A 14,676-nucleotide genomic window follows, 5' to 3' on the forward strand; every position below is an offset into this window, starting at 1 on the left:
TCCAAGACCTTCAGCTCTCACTGGATTGGTTCGCAGCCGAGTGTACGGGGGCTGGGATGAGGATCGGCGTCTCCAAATCTGAGGCCATGGTTCTCAGCAGGAAACCGGTGAATTGTGCAGTCCGGGTAGGGAATGAGGCACTACCCCAGGTGAAGGAGTTCAAGTATCTCTTGTTCACGAGTGAGGGGAGGATGGAGAAGGAGATCAGCCGGAGAATCGGAGCGGCAGGGGCGGTATTGCAGTCGCTGTATCGCACTGTTGTGAGGCAAAGCTCTCTGTCTACCGAGCAATCTTCGCTCCTACGCTCACCTATGGTCATGAAGTGTGGGTCATGACCGAAAGAATAAGGTTGTGAATACAAGCGGCCGAAATGAGTTTTCTTCGACGGGTGGCTGGCATCTCCCTTAGAGATAGGGTGAGAAGTTCAGACACACGAGAGAGACTCGGAGTAGAACCGCTGCTCCTTCACCTGGAAAGGAGCCAGAAATTTGGTATAGTCTTTTTTTTTTTTTGGCCTAAAATATTGTCTATATACATTCATGAATCCACTTGCGACTTGCTGGCCATACCTTTAACATCTAATATAAGGCAAAAATGTCAATTTCCTTGTGATTTAAATAGCAACATGTCAAACTAGGGTTTTTTCGTGATTCATTCCAAGCATTAGTTTTGCGCAAAAAATGTGATGAGATCAGCACAAATGTGATGAGGTCAGCACAAATGTGATGAGGTCAGCACATTTTGGGAACATTTGGGCAAGTGGCTCATTTCGTTGGCTCGTCAGAGGTAAATAAACATGTGAAAAAGAACATTCAGTGCTGGCATTCCTTCTTTTAATTGAGTATCTTTGAGCCTTGCACCTTTCACCCTTCTAAATTAGAGTGTTCTCTGCTTCGGTAGCCTTTGTTTCTCTAGGGTCACAAGAAACCCCTATAAAACAAAATCTCAATACTGACAGCCGGTCAGCAAGTGGATTCATGAATGTATACATATAGACAATATTTTAGGCCAATAAAAAAGACTATACCAAATTTCCCATTTTAATGTATGTAGATTATGTCATATAAATGGGGAACTACAGGGGAGAGTAAGAGTTATAGGAACTTGTTCTGGGTGGAGCAAGCCCCAGATGTTATGAGGTCACATGTGACTCAGGCTCCTTATGTGTTCTGCTTATCTCCTTCCTTCCTGTGTGTGTGTGTGTGTGTGTGTGTGTGTGTGTGCCTGTGTGTGTGTGTGTGGGTGTGTGTGTGTGTGTGTGTGTGTGCGTCTGTTTCCACTGGAATCTGCCTCGGGTGGTCACTGGTGGCTATTTGGACCCAGACATGTTCCTAGTGGGGCGTACCCCCCCTCCCCCCACAGTAAGCCTACCTCATCCTGCAGCCAGCCCAGTATCCACATTGTCATTATGGTCATGCGTTATTTATGAGCATATTATGAGCAAACCCTGAGCCTTCTCATAAAGCTGTCTGTCTGTCTGTCTGTCTGTCTGTCTGTCTGTCTGTCTGTCTGTCTGTCCGTCTGTCCTGCTAAACACAGGTCTCTCTGCTGCTGAGGATCAAGGCTCTTTGCTGCCCAGCTTGGAGATATGTTTGCGTGCGTGTTTTCAATGTGTGTTGTTCAGACTACACTACGTTGAAGGAAGTGTGGGTGTGTGTGTGTGTGTGTGTGTGAGAAACCCCACGTCCACAGTGGCGCTGATGTGCAGACTTCCTCCTCTTGTTCAACAGACACTGATGGCTCTTTGTTCGATAGAGAGAGAGAGAGAGAGAGAGAGAGAGAGAGAGAGAGTGTCTATTTGAAATGTCCATAGAGGATGTTAATATGTATCTAATGTGTGTACTGTGTAGGTCCTGCCCTCTTTGGGCGGGGCGGTCCCGTGCTTCCTTATTTGGAAGAGGGATCACATGGCTCTGTTCTGTGGTAACCCAGCGATACAGGAGAAAACGGAGAGCTGGAACCCAACAGCAGCTCTACACGGGACAGCAAAAGTACAACACAGAGAGAGAAAGCAAGGGGGGGGAGAGAGAGAGAGCTGCAGAAGAGAGAGACTTTGACTGACACTGTGTGTGTGTGTGAGAGAGAGAGAGGGGGAGCGCGCGCGCAGAAAGATAAGTGTGAGTGGGGCGAGTAACGGGACTGCTGAAGTGAGGATAGGCGTGTGCGGTTGAGAAAATGCCCACCAACTTTACAGTAGTCCCGGTGAACGATGGCAGAAAAGGGGCGATCACGGAGGAGGAGGAGGAGGATGATGACAACAACGCACTGAGAGAGGAAGATGAGGACGCGGCGCCCCGCAAGCGTGAGTCCGTTTTCTTCCTTTGTAATCCCCTCGGGGGGTTCAAGAGTTCTCCTCTTCCACCGTGACCGACCACTAAGGAGATGAGTCAGCCTGATCCCTGTCGGCTCCCTGGCCGGTTGAAAGTTTTCACAACTTGCGCGCGTGTATTATGTACTGAAAAAGAAAGTAGAGTAGTTAATCATGGGAGTGTAAACAAGAAGCAACACTTGACCGATTTACGGGCTGTGTCGCTCCTCACGCGTTGATGAGTCACCTCTCTTGGTGACTTGATGTCTCGTCTGTCATGAATGAGAGACTGACCTGACGATCAGCAGTCGTAGAACATTCTAAAGTTTTTCTAACGCGGCAGCTGATGTTTTTTTTTTTCACAATGCAGCGATTCCAATTCGTGCCTGTGTTTGGCAGAGTTTGGATCTTCTTGTTTAGTGTGCGGGGTCACCGGGGTGTGCGCGTGGGAGGCAATTTGCGTGCAAGACACGGTTGGTTTTGAGTGAGTCTGCGAGAGAAGACAGGTTTCCCCTTACGTTTGGCTCCAGGCAGTTTTAAACTCTGTTCCAGTGTAACCTCTTTTCTCTAAATCTCTTTCCTCTATCTGCTGTATTTCCCTTTATTCTATTGCTGAACCGCCACAACTGTCTCAGCTCCTCCTTCCTTCCTGTCGTATTTGAGTCTCATCTTTTATTTTTTTTGCCTTGTTATGATCTTCTATTCTCTAATGTCTGACCCATTTGGGTCCATTTATGGGCAGTTAACTGTCAGGAGTTTAGTGTGTGTGTGTGTGTGTGTGTTGTAACTTCATTGGGCAGCCCAGTCTGTCCCATTCCTTCATTGGCATCTCTGCAGTGATCATCACTGGCTTTGCAGCTCAAGGTAATGGGGTCAATGGGGCCCAGCAATGAACTTGACAACACGTCCTCGACAAGTAGCAATGCCCTGTACTGGTTGTTATAGTGACCGTCCCTTAGTTTACCACTGCTTGATTTCCATAACAGACAAAATGTTCTGTCAATTTGCCCCCCATCACACGCTCCACACACCGACACCTGCAGTGCTCAGTTCTGACTTTGTGTATGTCTCTTTTGGATGAGAGGTTCCAGGTAGAGGACCGCACGGGTCCATAAAATTGGACCCGGTCCGAAATGGGACCGGTGATATCTGAACCGCTACGAATCCGAAAAACCAATTCTAGAGAGAGAGCGCTCTCGCTCATGTCGAGGTGCATGACGAGACCCAGCCCTCGTTGACTCTGTTCAACAGACAATATGGACTTTAGAATGTAATAATTACAACGCGCACATGTCTATTTTTGAAAGCTATTTTTAAGTTGAAGGGTTTAATATATAAAGTTTCGGGTAACTGCATTTCAGACGATCCGACCGAGATCCGCGGCAATTTGGAATGGATCCGACCCTGCCCGAGGGACACGTCAATATTTTTGGCCCGAACCGGCTCGGCTCTCGGTTCGGCTCTCGAGTTTTCGGTTCCTAATGGACCCGTGCTGCCCTCTAGTTCCAGGAAGCTAAATACCTCATATCGACCTGTGAAACGCTTCTGTATACAGCATGAGACAATAGTGACTTTACTGAACTGATCCACTGCAACCACTTGTCCACTTGTCTTGTCATACAAAATACAATACAGTAGGCTATTTCAAGGCTCAAATGTTTTCACTAAGCAATACATTGTCGTATGATGAATGAATAGCAAAAATAAACGATGTACAAGCACACCAAATGTTTGGTTTTGTTAAGATGCCCTGAGAGTGTACTTTTAACAAACTTCTCTCTCTAACACTCCCACGTCGGTCTTGCCAGAGTATCGTTGGTGTTCGCCAGGCTGTGAGCGAATCGCCTCCGTCCCCGCTGCTTAATTTCTGCTGCGGAGCTGCAATTATGGCCACATGCTGCGTAGAGTTTTACAGACTGCCGTGGAGAGAATGGCTTCCTGTTATGATGCTTATGTGAGAGGTCCTACTGTGTGTGTGTGTGTGTGTGTGTGTGTGTGTGTGTGTGTGTGTGTGTGTGTGTGTGTGTGTGTGTGTGTGTGCGCATGTAGAGGCAAGGGTTTCTTTTGTTTGCCCCATTTCAGTTTCAACTAGTATGCACTGGCGAGAGCTAGAGACTGGACTAAGGGGAGGCCCTCACTCCCTCACTCTGTATGACCAAAAAACAAAGGGTGAGTGTGTGCTGATGTGTTCTTACTTCTTAGCATGTCGAAACACCCAACACATTCCCTTATTAATAATTCCATGCGTACTACCTGTACAAGTCTGTTAGTTTGTATGACATTATTAGAGAGCTGGCGTGTCCTGGGCAGCGTTGACGTGTATTGTTGAGCAGAGAAGAGGAGGAGGAGGAGGGAGTCGGATATCAGCCGATGTTATTGATTGGCATGCTGGCCGGCTTCCCGTTGGCCAAGTGGAGGGAGGTGAGGGCGAGACCCCGCCTCCTGGCAGTCTGTCTGTCAGTCGTCATTCTGTCTGAAAGTGCTCTGGCAGGACTCAACAGTTAGAATCACACTGGCCTGTCCCAAATCAATCTCTCTCTCTCTCTCAAACAGAGAGAGAGACTGATTTACAGACATACAGAATGTTAGTTTCCTAATACCCTCTGGTGAGTTACATCACTAAGTGTGTGTGTAGAGCAGATGTAAGACCAGTTGGACCACCTAATGTCCTCCCTCAGGACCAGCTCTCTGATTCAGATCTCCGTCTCTGGCATTCTTTAAGTTTTTCTTACTTACTGTGTTGCTCCGCTCAGTCACACGCGCGCCATTGTGTCAGAGCTCTCCTTGTGTCTCTGTATAGTTTGTTCTGAAATGAAGATTCAAGCTTAGCCTTCACTGATTGGGGGAAAAATCATCTGCTTTAGAAAAAACGAATTAAAATATCGCCAAATGTAACCAATTCAGTCTGTCTGGCTAGTATAGTATAGTATAGTATAGTATAGTATAGTATAGTAGTATAGTGTTATGCCTGGTGTGGTCTGCCCTAGACTTGCCCTTGCCTTCCAAGTTCTAAACACAGTGATTTTCAGAGGTCTGTATATAGAATGGATGTTGACGGAACAGTAAAACTGTTTGTGGCGGGCTTGGACCCTTTTTCGTGCTTTTTGGAACTGCCCAGAAGTTAATTAAAAAGGGGTTATTCTGAGCATAGCTAGGTAGAGAATAATTTAGTTTCCACATCATTTGGAATAAACATTGGCCGTCTGTTCAGTAATCAAGCCCTAACCTTGTATAAGCCTATACTTTAGTCTTTGGGAGGGTGGGGAGATTTATTTAGATTGGAAGGTCAGTGTAGGTGTGTAGATATAGGCAGAATCAAACCAAGGATGCACTGGTGCACCGGCCCACAGTTTTTCACCTTTTCATTAGTTATGACTAATCAATAGCAATCAGTTATCAATTTGCTGCGATTCAATTTTTTGTGATATTTTCCAGCTTATCAGCAATCATAGGAATAGAGGGTATGCGTGTGACATCATCATCAAACCCGGAAGTTATGCAGGAACGCATACTGAGTGCCAAAAAAACAGAAAAGTCCTATCTGATCGCATTAAACAACATTAAACAATGTTAAACTCACTTTGCCTGTCTCTTTGCCACTCGATTTGCCACTCGATGTACCATTCACTTTAAGCATGCGCATACCCTCTATACCATGACTGACTCAGGCCATGGTAGTAGCCTGAGGACCATACCTTTCAAATAGCCGATCTACAAGCTCACAACGTGTTGATGCACAGTAGATCGGCTATTTTGAGCATTTTTACAATGTTTTTCAAAATGGTAAAAAAGGCAAAGACGTTTAAATGGTAAATGGTGCATTTATTAATATATAGCGCCTTTATCCAAGGCGCTTTACATAGATTGTGCATTACATTCAACCATTCATACACCGATTGCGGCGGAAGCCATGCAAGGTACCAACCAGCATATCGGGAGCAATTTGGGGTTCAGTGTCTTGCCCAAGGACACTTTGACATGTAGACAGGAGGAGCTGGGATTCGAACCGCCGACTCATGGATCATTGGACGACCTGCTCTACCTCCTGAGCCACAGCCGCCCCGTTTAGGAATAGGGGGTAAGGCACTGGCGAAGACAGGGCCCTAAATGCCTAAGAGCAGGTCAGGTGGTGGCGGGGCAGAGGGCCTCTTTGTGTCTGTCTTTCTGCCCTGGCATGTGGCATGTGTTTCCTGTTTTCTTCCCCAGACAGGTCTGCTTTTGTTTAAAAAATGTTTTTCTTTTTCTTTTTTTTTCTTCTTCTTTTTTGGCCTTTGTGTCGTTCCTTTTCTCTGTCCATTCCCCTCTCTTCTGTTTTTCTTCTTCTCCCTCCTGTCTATTCATCTACTGTATGTTGTTAGTTTGTGTTGCGTTTCCTCACTTTTTATCGTCACGTTCTGCTTCAGGTTTATCATACGGCCCATTGCCCAGAACAGGATTGTACCGTAGATTTCACAACTGCATCATCGCAACGTGTTTTAGACGCTAGGCTCTTTGCTAGGCCTTAAACCATTTGGGGCGAATACAGGAGGCCCTGAGAAGTGAAGCTGGGAGGCTTTTGTTTAAGGTTATTTAGATTAGATAGCCTCAGCATGAGTCTGCATCACGATCCAGCTGTGTTGCTCAACACTCCGTGTCTGTGTTTGTCTTGTACTGAGGGCAGCCAGCTCGCCCTGTCAAACAGTATGTCCATGTTGTTGTTCCATATCTGGAGTGAGGCCCATTGGTGTTAGTAGATCGAGGGAGACAACATAACTGTGGACAATGTAGGCCGATCACAATTATTTTAGCTAGTTGCAAATGTTTTGCATAGTCGTTTCCATTCATCAATCATCCATGTTGTTGGTTTTTAACCAATTTCATCCTGGTGCCCCCTTGTCAGGCATTTAAGACAAAGGAAAAAAATGTTTTCGTATAGATTGACAACTCACACGTAGTAGTATGAAATCATTAACTATGTGGCCTGTTTTGGCCATTTTACATCTTTTATTTTGACTAGACCTGTACATGCCCGTCGCAGTCGGCCACCAGCCTACTTGGGAACGATGCAACTTGGGAACCTAATGATATACGTTGTCATAGCACCCGTTTTAACTGTCAGCCGGTGTCCCACATGGAGAAGACTGTGTGTGAAGACTGCAAACTGACTGTGAAAAGTGTACTTGGCAATCAATTCGGCCCACTGGCAGAGCCTGATTGGTTGAGCCTCAATTGGCTGAGGCAGAGGCTGGAAAATGCACAGGTGAAAGGAGTTGGCCTCATTAGGCCCACTGGCAGAGCCTGGCCCAGGTGAAAGGAGTTGGCCTCGTTAGGCCCACTGGCAGAGCCTGACCAGAGCCTTTTGTGGTGGTTCTGGAGAACCGTGGGTCCGACCGACTCGATACTGGGCACCGCACTCCCTGTGGAGGTGTGGAACGCGTGTGTCGAATGTGAGGTCGGTGGGTCAAACGGTTCTCGAGTTACGTGCATTACAACCGCGCACACAGACAGAGATGTGGTGCATTTATAGTAGGATTGTTGTATTGTATTGTATTGACAATTGATAGGACACTGACATCCAATAGTTAGCTGGCTGCATGCTCTAAACGTGTGTGTGTGTGTGTGTGTGTGTGTGTGTGTGTGTGTGTGTGTGTGTGTGTGTGTGTGTGTGTGTGTGTGTGTGTGTGTGTGTGTGTGTGTGTGTGTGTGTGTGTCCTGACCTGCAGTACGTGTATTGGATTGGGATTCAGCTGTAAGCGCTACCCGAACAATTACGTACACAATGGCCTAGCATGCATCCTCTGTCCACTCTATCACACAAACTACTGACACACGTGCTGTACGTGGCCGTGCACGTGGCCGTGCACACTATTGCACAGATGCATTTGACAAATTCCATTGCAGGGTCAGTCTGAGTGCAACGCTATATTCGCGTCACTAGCTGCCCCTTGACTGAGAGTAGTGGGCTGTTTACAGGTTGGGGCTTGAATTGGCGGGGGGGTGCAAGAGGAAGGCTACAAGAGACTTTGTTATGATTAAGGGAGTTGAGAGAGGAAGAGGTTATGATTTATTTCCCCTAAGGACATACACCGGTGCGCGTGCCAAGCTGATAAAACCGGCAGCCGGACAAATGACACATCCCTCATGCAAAGGGCAGCGGGAACATGTGGCGGCCGGATGGACGTTCAAAGGAATTTCACACAAGAGTCTGAACCATGTTTTTTTTTAACTGGGGACCCCCCACCCTGACAAGCACTTGGAATTGTAGGAGTTGAGGCATTACATTTAGTTTGACTGGGTTCCACAGATAAATATTGTGAAAATAGCAGATCTACTATTTGACAATTTGAGTTTCATAGTATAGTCTGTTCCCGACCCACAGGTTGAGAACCACTGCAGTATTATGAAGAGACAGTCGATCATGTTGCTTTTACAACAAACATCTGGACAGCATTGATGACAACAGAACGTTACATAACAATCCGTGTGTCATTACATCACTCAAGACTGGCAGCTTCAATCTGTGATGTTGATGACACACAGTCTATCAGTTAGTTAGGCCATCAATCAGGCTGTCACAATCATCAGCTGAACAAGTTATTTTGCATCTCTATAGAAGTGCTTTAACTCCTAATTTAGTAGTACAAATCTCCTCCCCTGCAGCTGTGATTCTGGTCTATTTTCGTAACTTACTCTGTCTTTATTACCACTGCAGTTTGGATGCGAGTGAGGCTCTGAGGGGTCACATGTGTTTCCTGAATCCTCTAGGTTAGATACACACGCAGAAGGGCACCAATAGTCTTGTGGTTAAACCATTTTGACCTGAGATCAGATTCTAAAAATGTCTTCTACATCCTGACAGTTTTCTGAAAAAGCTATGTTTCTGTGTCAGTCGTCCTTCGATTTTTCAAAAATAGCAGACCTACAAGCTCGTAGCTATGAGCTTGTAGATCTGCTATTTTTCAATAGCTAAAGCATAACTTAATGCTAACACCAAAAGGGGTTCCCGCCCAAAATGGGTTTTAAGTCATGTATGCCACATAGCTTTATACCGTATATTTCCAAATAGTAGCCCTTACTCAAATAGCCGCCCTACTACCTAATAACAGCCCGGGTTCTGACACCATAAATGCCCCCTGGGCCGTTATTTGCAAACTTAAGACAGCCTCATTTATATTTTGTTGAATGACGGTGTGCCGAAAAGCTACACTCCCAAGTGTCGCGTCTCCAGCACGTTGTGAGCTTGCAGCGTGCCACTCACCGTGAATCCAAGCAGAGGTCCTCACAAGCATAGAATATTGCTAGATTTGCTAAACCAAAGTCCTCTGCGCATCCCAAAAATAAGTTGTGATTTAACTCACGCCATACTCAGCCAATTCACAACTTATTGTTGTAATTCAAAGTGGTGTATATTCCGTGAAGTGTCTAGTGTCTATCAAGTGTCTTTCATTAGGTGTATAAATCATATCATGTATGCCTTTATTGAAAGATATGGAGAGAGGGGCAGACGTATAATGTCCAAGCGCCCCCCGGTGCGTGGAACAGGAAGAGTTAATGTGCTATCCAGAGAGAGAGGATATAGGCCATTAGATGCAGCTGTTATTTTATCAATCAGCCTAATTGATAACATTTTCTTCATCCTTTGACCATTTTTACAAGCCAAGCAAGTTGGACCTTCCATGAGATATAAAGCTGTCATTTTGCTTCTTAAGCTCATTCTGACAAAAGTGTGTGTTTTTGGGAAACTACCGTAACTATTGTCGCATGCACACACACACACACACACACACACACACACACACACACACACACACACACACACACACACACACACACACACACACACACACACACACACACACACAGCTGCTTAATTGTGGTACAGCTTGTTTGCACACACCCCTTTTATCCACAAGGTATTCATCTGTGGCTTAGTAGTGGATAAAAGACATTTAGCATGTGTGGTTAGGAAAACATGAAGTCATGTTTGTTATTTCCTCGCTAATTGTTTAGCCGCTCCATCGTTTGATTGGCTTGTGGTGTGGGAAATTAACTTTCCCTCCCTTATTCTCTGTCTATCCACTGAGAGGTTGTTGCATCAACTACTGCGGCTTGTGTACAGTACTCCCTGTGTACGCTGGGAATGTACTCTGTTTGGAAGTCAAGTCTTTGTGTGTGTGTGTGTGTGTGTGTGTGTGTGTGTGTGTGTGTGTTGTGTTGTCTTGTGTTGTGTTGTGTCTCACAGTTTAAACTGCTTGGCTATAAATACTACATCTATGGGTGTAATAATGGATTTACCTCTCTAGTCATGGATTTCTGTGATTAATACAACGGTCATTGCAAATGTTAGGCTTTAGATATTATTGCGTTTGATTACAAGGGTATTCGCCAAAATGGTTCGTTTAGAGTTATTTGTGACTGATGTGGGTTATTGAGAAACCACAAGTGATTATTTGTTGCAATAAACATACTAGTCCATACTCTCATTTCCACCCACCGTCCATCCAGGCTATGGCACTGTGAATACAGATCCCATAGTAACAGCATTGCCATCAGTCCGGGCTATGGGCCCACAACTGCAAATACAAATCCCACAGTGAAAACGTCAGTAAACAGCCTACATTTTTTGGAGGAAATTAAAAAAATATATATATAAAAAAAAATGGTAAATGGTGCATTTATATAGCGCCTTTATCCAAGGCGCTTTACATAGATTGTGCATTACATTCACCCATTCGCACACACATTCATACACCGATTGCGGCGGAAATCCATGCTAGGTACCAACCAGCACATCAGGAGCAATTTGGGGTTCAGTGTCTTGCCCAAGGACACTTCGACATAGACATAGTAGACCGGAGGAGCCGGGGGTTCGAACCACCGACCCATGGATCAGCGCCCCACTAACTATCTCACTTCCTGCTATATTAGTAGCTTTAAGATAGCCCTGTGTATATAGCACCAGAAGAATATGAGCCAAAGAACCATGTTTAGTGCTAGCAACTTTTGTTGTTGTTGTGGCCAACTCTATCCACCTGGCACTTAAGACACTTAAAAGGAGGCCTTTTTATGACACCCAGCCTTCAAATGTGATTAGTTAGGTGATCTTTTCTTTAGTGTTCTTTTTGTCAAACACAATTATAGGATGCATTACCCTGAATTAGTCAGACAAAAGTAACTTGCTGCACCATCGTCTTCATTAAACCTAATTGATGACATTAGGCTGTGCCTGTTTTTGGAACCATATTAAAGGAATAGGTCTGATTTAAAGTTGGTTGCGTGCCATCGTCGTTCACCAAAAATACGCAATCTATATAATACAAATATAAGTTGTGTCGCAGTGCAGCGCACGCACACATCATGGGGTGCAACCAAGTGGCATTGGGTTTGCACTGTGTACCCTGAGTTGAGTGATGTGTGTGTCTGGTTTGAGGTTTTCATACAGATACACAAAACAAATGTGGGTATGATGTATTTCTATCTATCTGTGTGTGTGTGTGTGTGTGTGTGTGTGTGTGTGTGTGTGTGTGTGTGTGTGTGTGTGTGTGTGTGTGTGTGTGTGTGTGTGTGTGTGTGTGTGTGTGTGTGTGTGTGTGTGGGGGGGGGGGGGGGGGGGTGAAGTCTCCTATGAGTCAAAATGTACCTTGTGGGGACATTCTTCTGGTCCCCATCTCATTTTTAAATTACGTGGCAAGGATTGCACTTGGCGAGATCTGTTAGGTGTGCATGCGTGGAAGTCATTAATTATTTACTGTGATACGTGGGTGGGAGGACAGTTTATTTGTTTATTTGGAATGAGTAGCAGCTACTCTTCCTGGGGTCCACACATAAAATACAATACAATTACATCATATGAAATACATTTTCCAAGACTGTAAGAAAAACAGTTAAAAAAATTAAATACAACTAAATATAAAACAAGTGATTAATAAATATAACATCGCAACCATGAATACAATTTCAGTTTGAGTAGCCTATACCGTTTTTTTTTTTTAAGATTTTAAACGGTGTTCAATGACCATCATCAAAAGCAAGTGACATATAGATATTTCTTTAACTTATTTAAAAAATCTGATTTACTTGTTGCCTGTCTGATTTGTGATGGAAGACTATGCAGCTCTTTCATTGCTCTATATATTACTGTGTGTTGCATTGCATTCGTTTTTGAGATGGGAAACGTAAAAAGACTGATGTCTGATATTGTAGGTGTGTTCATCAGAGCTGAACTTCAGCCTGCAATATAGGACAGCCGGAACTTTAGATGCAATAATACCTCTGACAAAAGACAGCAGGGAAATATGAAGTCTGTCCTCCATCAGTGGCCATCCCAAAGTGGCATGCATTCTGTTGGTGTTTGTTCTTTTTGTACAGCACAGAGCAATACGTGCAGCTCTATTTTTGACCAATTGTAATTTCACTAAATCCTTTTTTGCAGCACTAGACCATACCATTGGACAATAATCCAAATGAGTGAGGGCCAGTGAGGGCCAGGGCACAATTTGGGGAATGCATTGTTGTGGTATATATTTGGAACATCTCTTTTTTTTATATATATATATTTTTTTTATCCCACGATTTTGTAACCCATTTTTGTGTCAATCATCTAATGTGATCCTGGGCTCTACACACCCTCCACCAACCTAGTCCCCATATATGGGGACAAGGGGAGAGCAACGGACTTGAACTCATGCTTCCTTCATGCCTGAGTGTCCAAGTTGCTGGAACATCTCTTAATAACAGACAGACTTCTTCCCATTGCTGCAACATTCTTATCAACCTGCTTTGACCATGTTCATTTACTATCTAAAATGATGCCTAGCAATTTGGTCTCCCCTACCTGTTGGATTGGCATCCCTTTGACTAATAGATTCAACAGAGGTTTATTTTTCATCGCAAACTTTGAAATACAATATTTTTTGTACACCATCTGGATATGGTTGGACTTGTGTGTGTGTCCTGAGCCCTGAGTTCACCATCAACTCACAGCCCATACGTATGTATGACCTACATGAGTCATACCACTGACTAGGGCATACTGTAGATTTAATATCGCAGGGGATAATAATGAGCAAGACACTGAACCCTTAATTGCTCCCGATGTGCAGGTTGATGCCTTGCATGGTTTCCTCCGCCATTGATGTGTGAATGTGTAATGCACATTGGATAAATATGCTCTATAAATGCATTTAGCATGCGTGTGTCACAGAAGATGATGTGATGCCTTTGTCTGTGTGGAAATTAGAAGAGTTGCTTACAACTGAGCAACAATCGCCTAGCAACATAATGGCTTTATTTTGATGTTTTCCCACGACTTAACAATGGAATCTTCTATTATTTAATGTGTTATTCTAACTCTTGTATGACTGCGAAATTATTACTTTAAGTACTGAATGGCATTACTACATTTGTTTTCCCAATTCTGGCTCACGTAATGAGAACAAGGAGTTGATAAACCCCCGAGTTCACCCACGCATGTCTGTTGAATTCAATACGGGGCCACTTTGTGACATGCCAGGGACCGCCAAGGCCCGGGGCCCTGAAGTTAAACCATAGTCCACACGATGATATATACCACTACAGCTCTGTGTGTCCTTTATTAATATCTCTGAGGATTTGCTCTAGTTGTAAACTATGTAATTTAGATTCTGCCTCCCCCATCTCTCTCTCTCTCTTTCTCTCTCTCCCTACTGTAACGCTCTCCCCTTCACTCAGTCAGTCAGTCACTTGGACTTGTACTGTCTCTCTTTCTCTCTCATGCTCTTGTCACACTCCCAACACACTGTTGACACACACACACGCACCCGCACACACACGTACATAGTCTACACACACTTCCTCCGGTTCCTCACACATTTCCATAGACACCACGCTACACTAACCGCCCAACCACCCTTTACTGTGTGTTGCATAACGGACAACAGTGTTTACCTGAAGGGTTTAAAGGCTTTAGGACGTCACACACACACACACACACACACACACACACACACACACAATGCACTATTAAACATCAAACATGGATCCTTCTTATAATGACATGACCCAATCCATACCCTCTCATAACAAGTAAGACGCGCAAACGCGGGAAGCGAACGCAGCTCGTGTGTGTGTGGTTGTGTGTGTGTGTGTGTGTGTGGTTGTGTGTGTGTGTGTGTGTGTGTGTGTGTGTGTGTGCTACAGCTGCGCCCTGTGTGTGTGTGTGTGTGTGTGTGTGTGTGTGCTACAGCTGCGCCCTCTGGTGGCGGGCGGGTGGTGTCACAGCGGGACAGACACACACACACACACACACACACACATACACAGACATGAGCAGCAGGGTCTCATAGTAAGTGGCTCACTGCGTTCGCAATAACCTTCTCTCATAACTTAAAAAAAATAATATATATATATAT

The 14,676-nt window shown here is 44.7% G+C and overlaps 1 protein-coding gene across 3 annotated transcripts in view; it reads left to right on the forward strand.

Annotated features, from left to right (window-relative positions):
• The window catches only part of slc12a7b (solute carrier family 12 member 7b), a 101,040-nt gene that overhangs the window by 22,239 nt on the left and 64,125 nt on the right, over positions 1 to 14,676 (forward strand). Inside the window, exon 1 of one of the 3 annotated variants that reach the window (XM_083778556.1) lies at positions 1,982 to 2,302. The exons of the other annotated variants lie outside the window; for them this stretch is intronic. Coding sequence (XP_083634682.1) covers positions 2,176 to 2,302 — 127 coding nt within the window. The 5' untranslated portion in view covers positions 1,982 to 2,175. Of the gene's footprint in view, positions 1 to 1,981; positions 2,303 to 14,676 lie in introns of those variants that run through there. 3 annotated transcript variants of the gene reach the window in all.

Source organism: Protomyctophum parallelum, assembly GCF_964188405.1.
Source record: "Protomyctophum parallelum genome assembly, chromosome: 12".
Classification (NCBI taxonomy): Eukaryota; Metazoa; Chordata; class Actinopteri; order Myctophiformes; family Myctophidae; genus Protomyctophum; species Protomyctophum parallelum.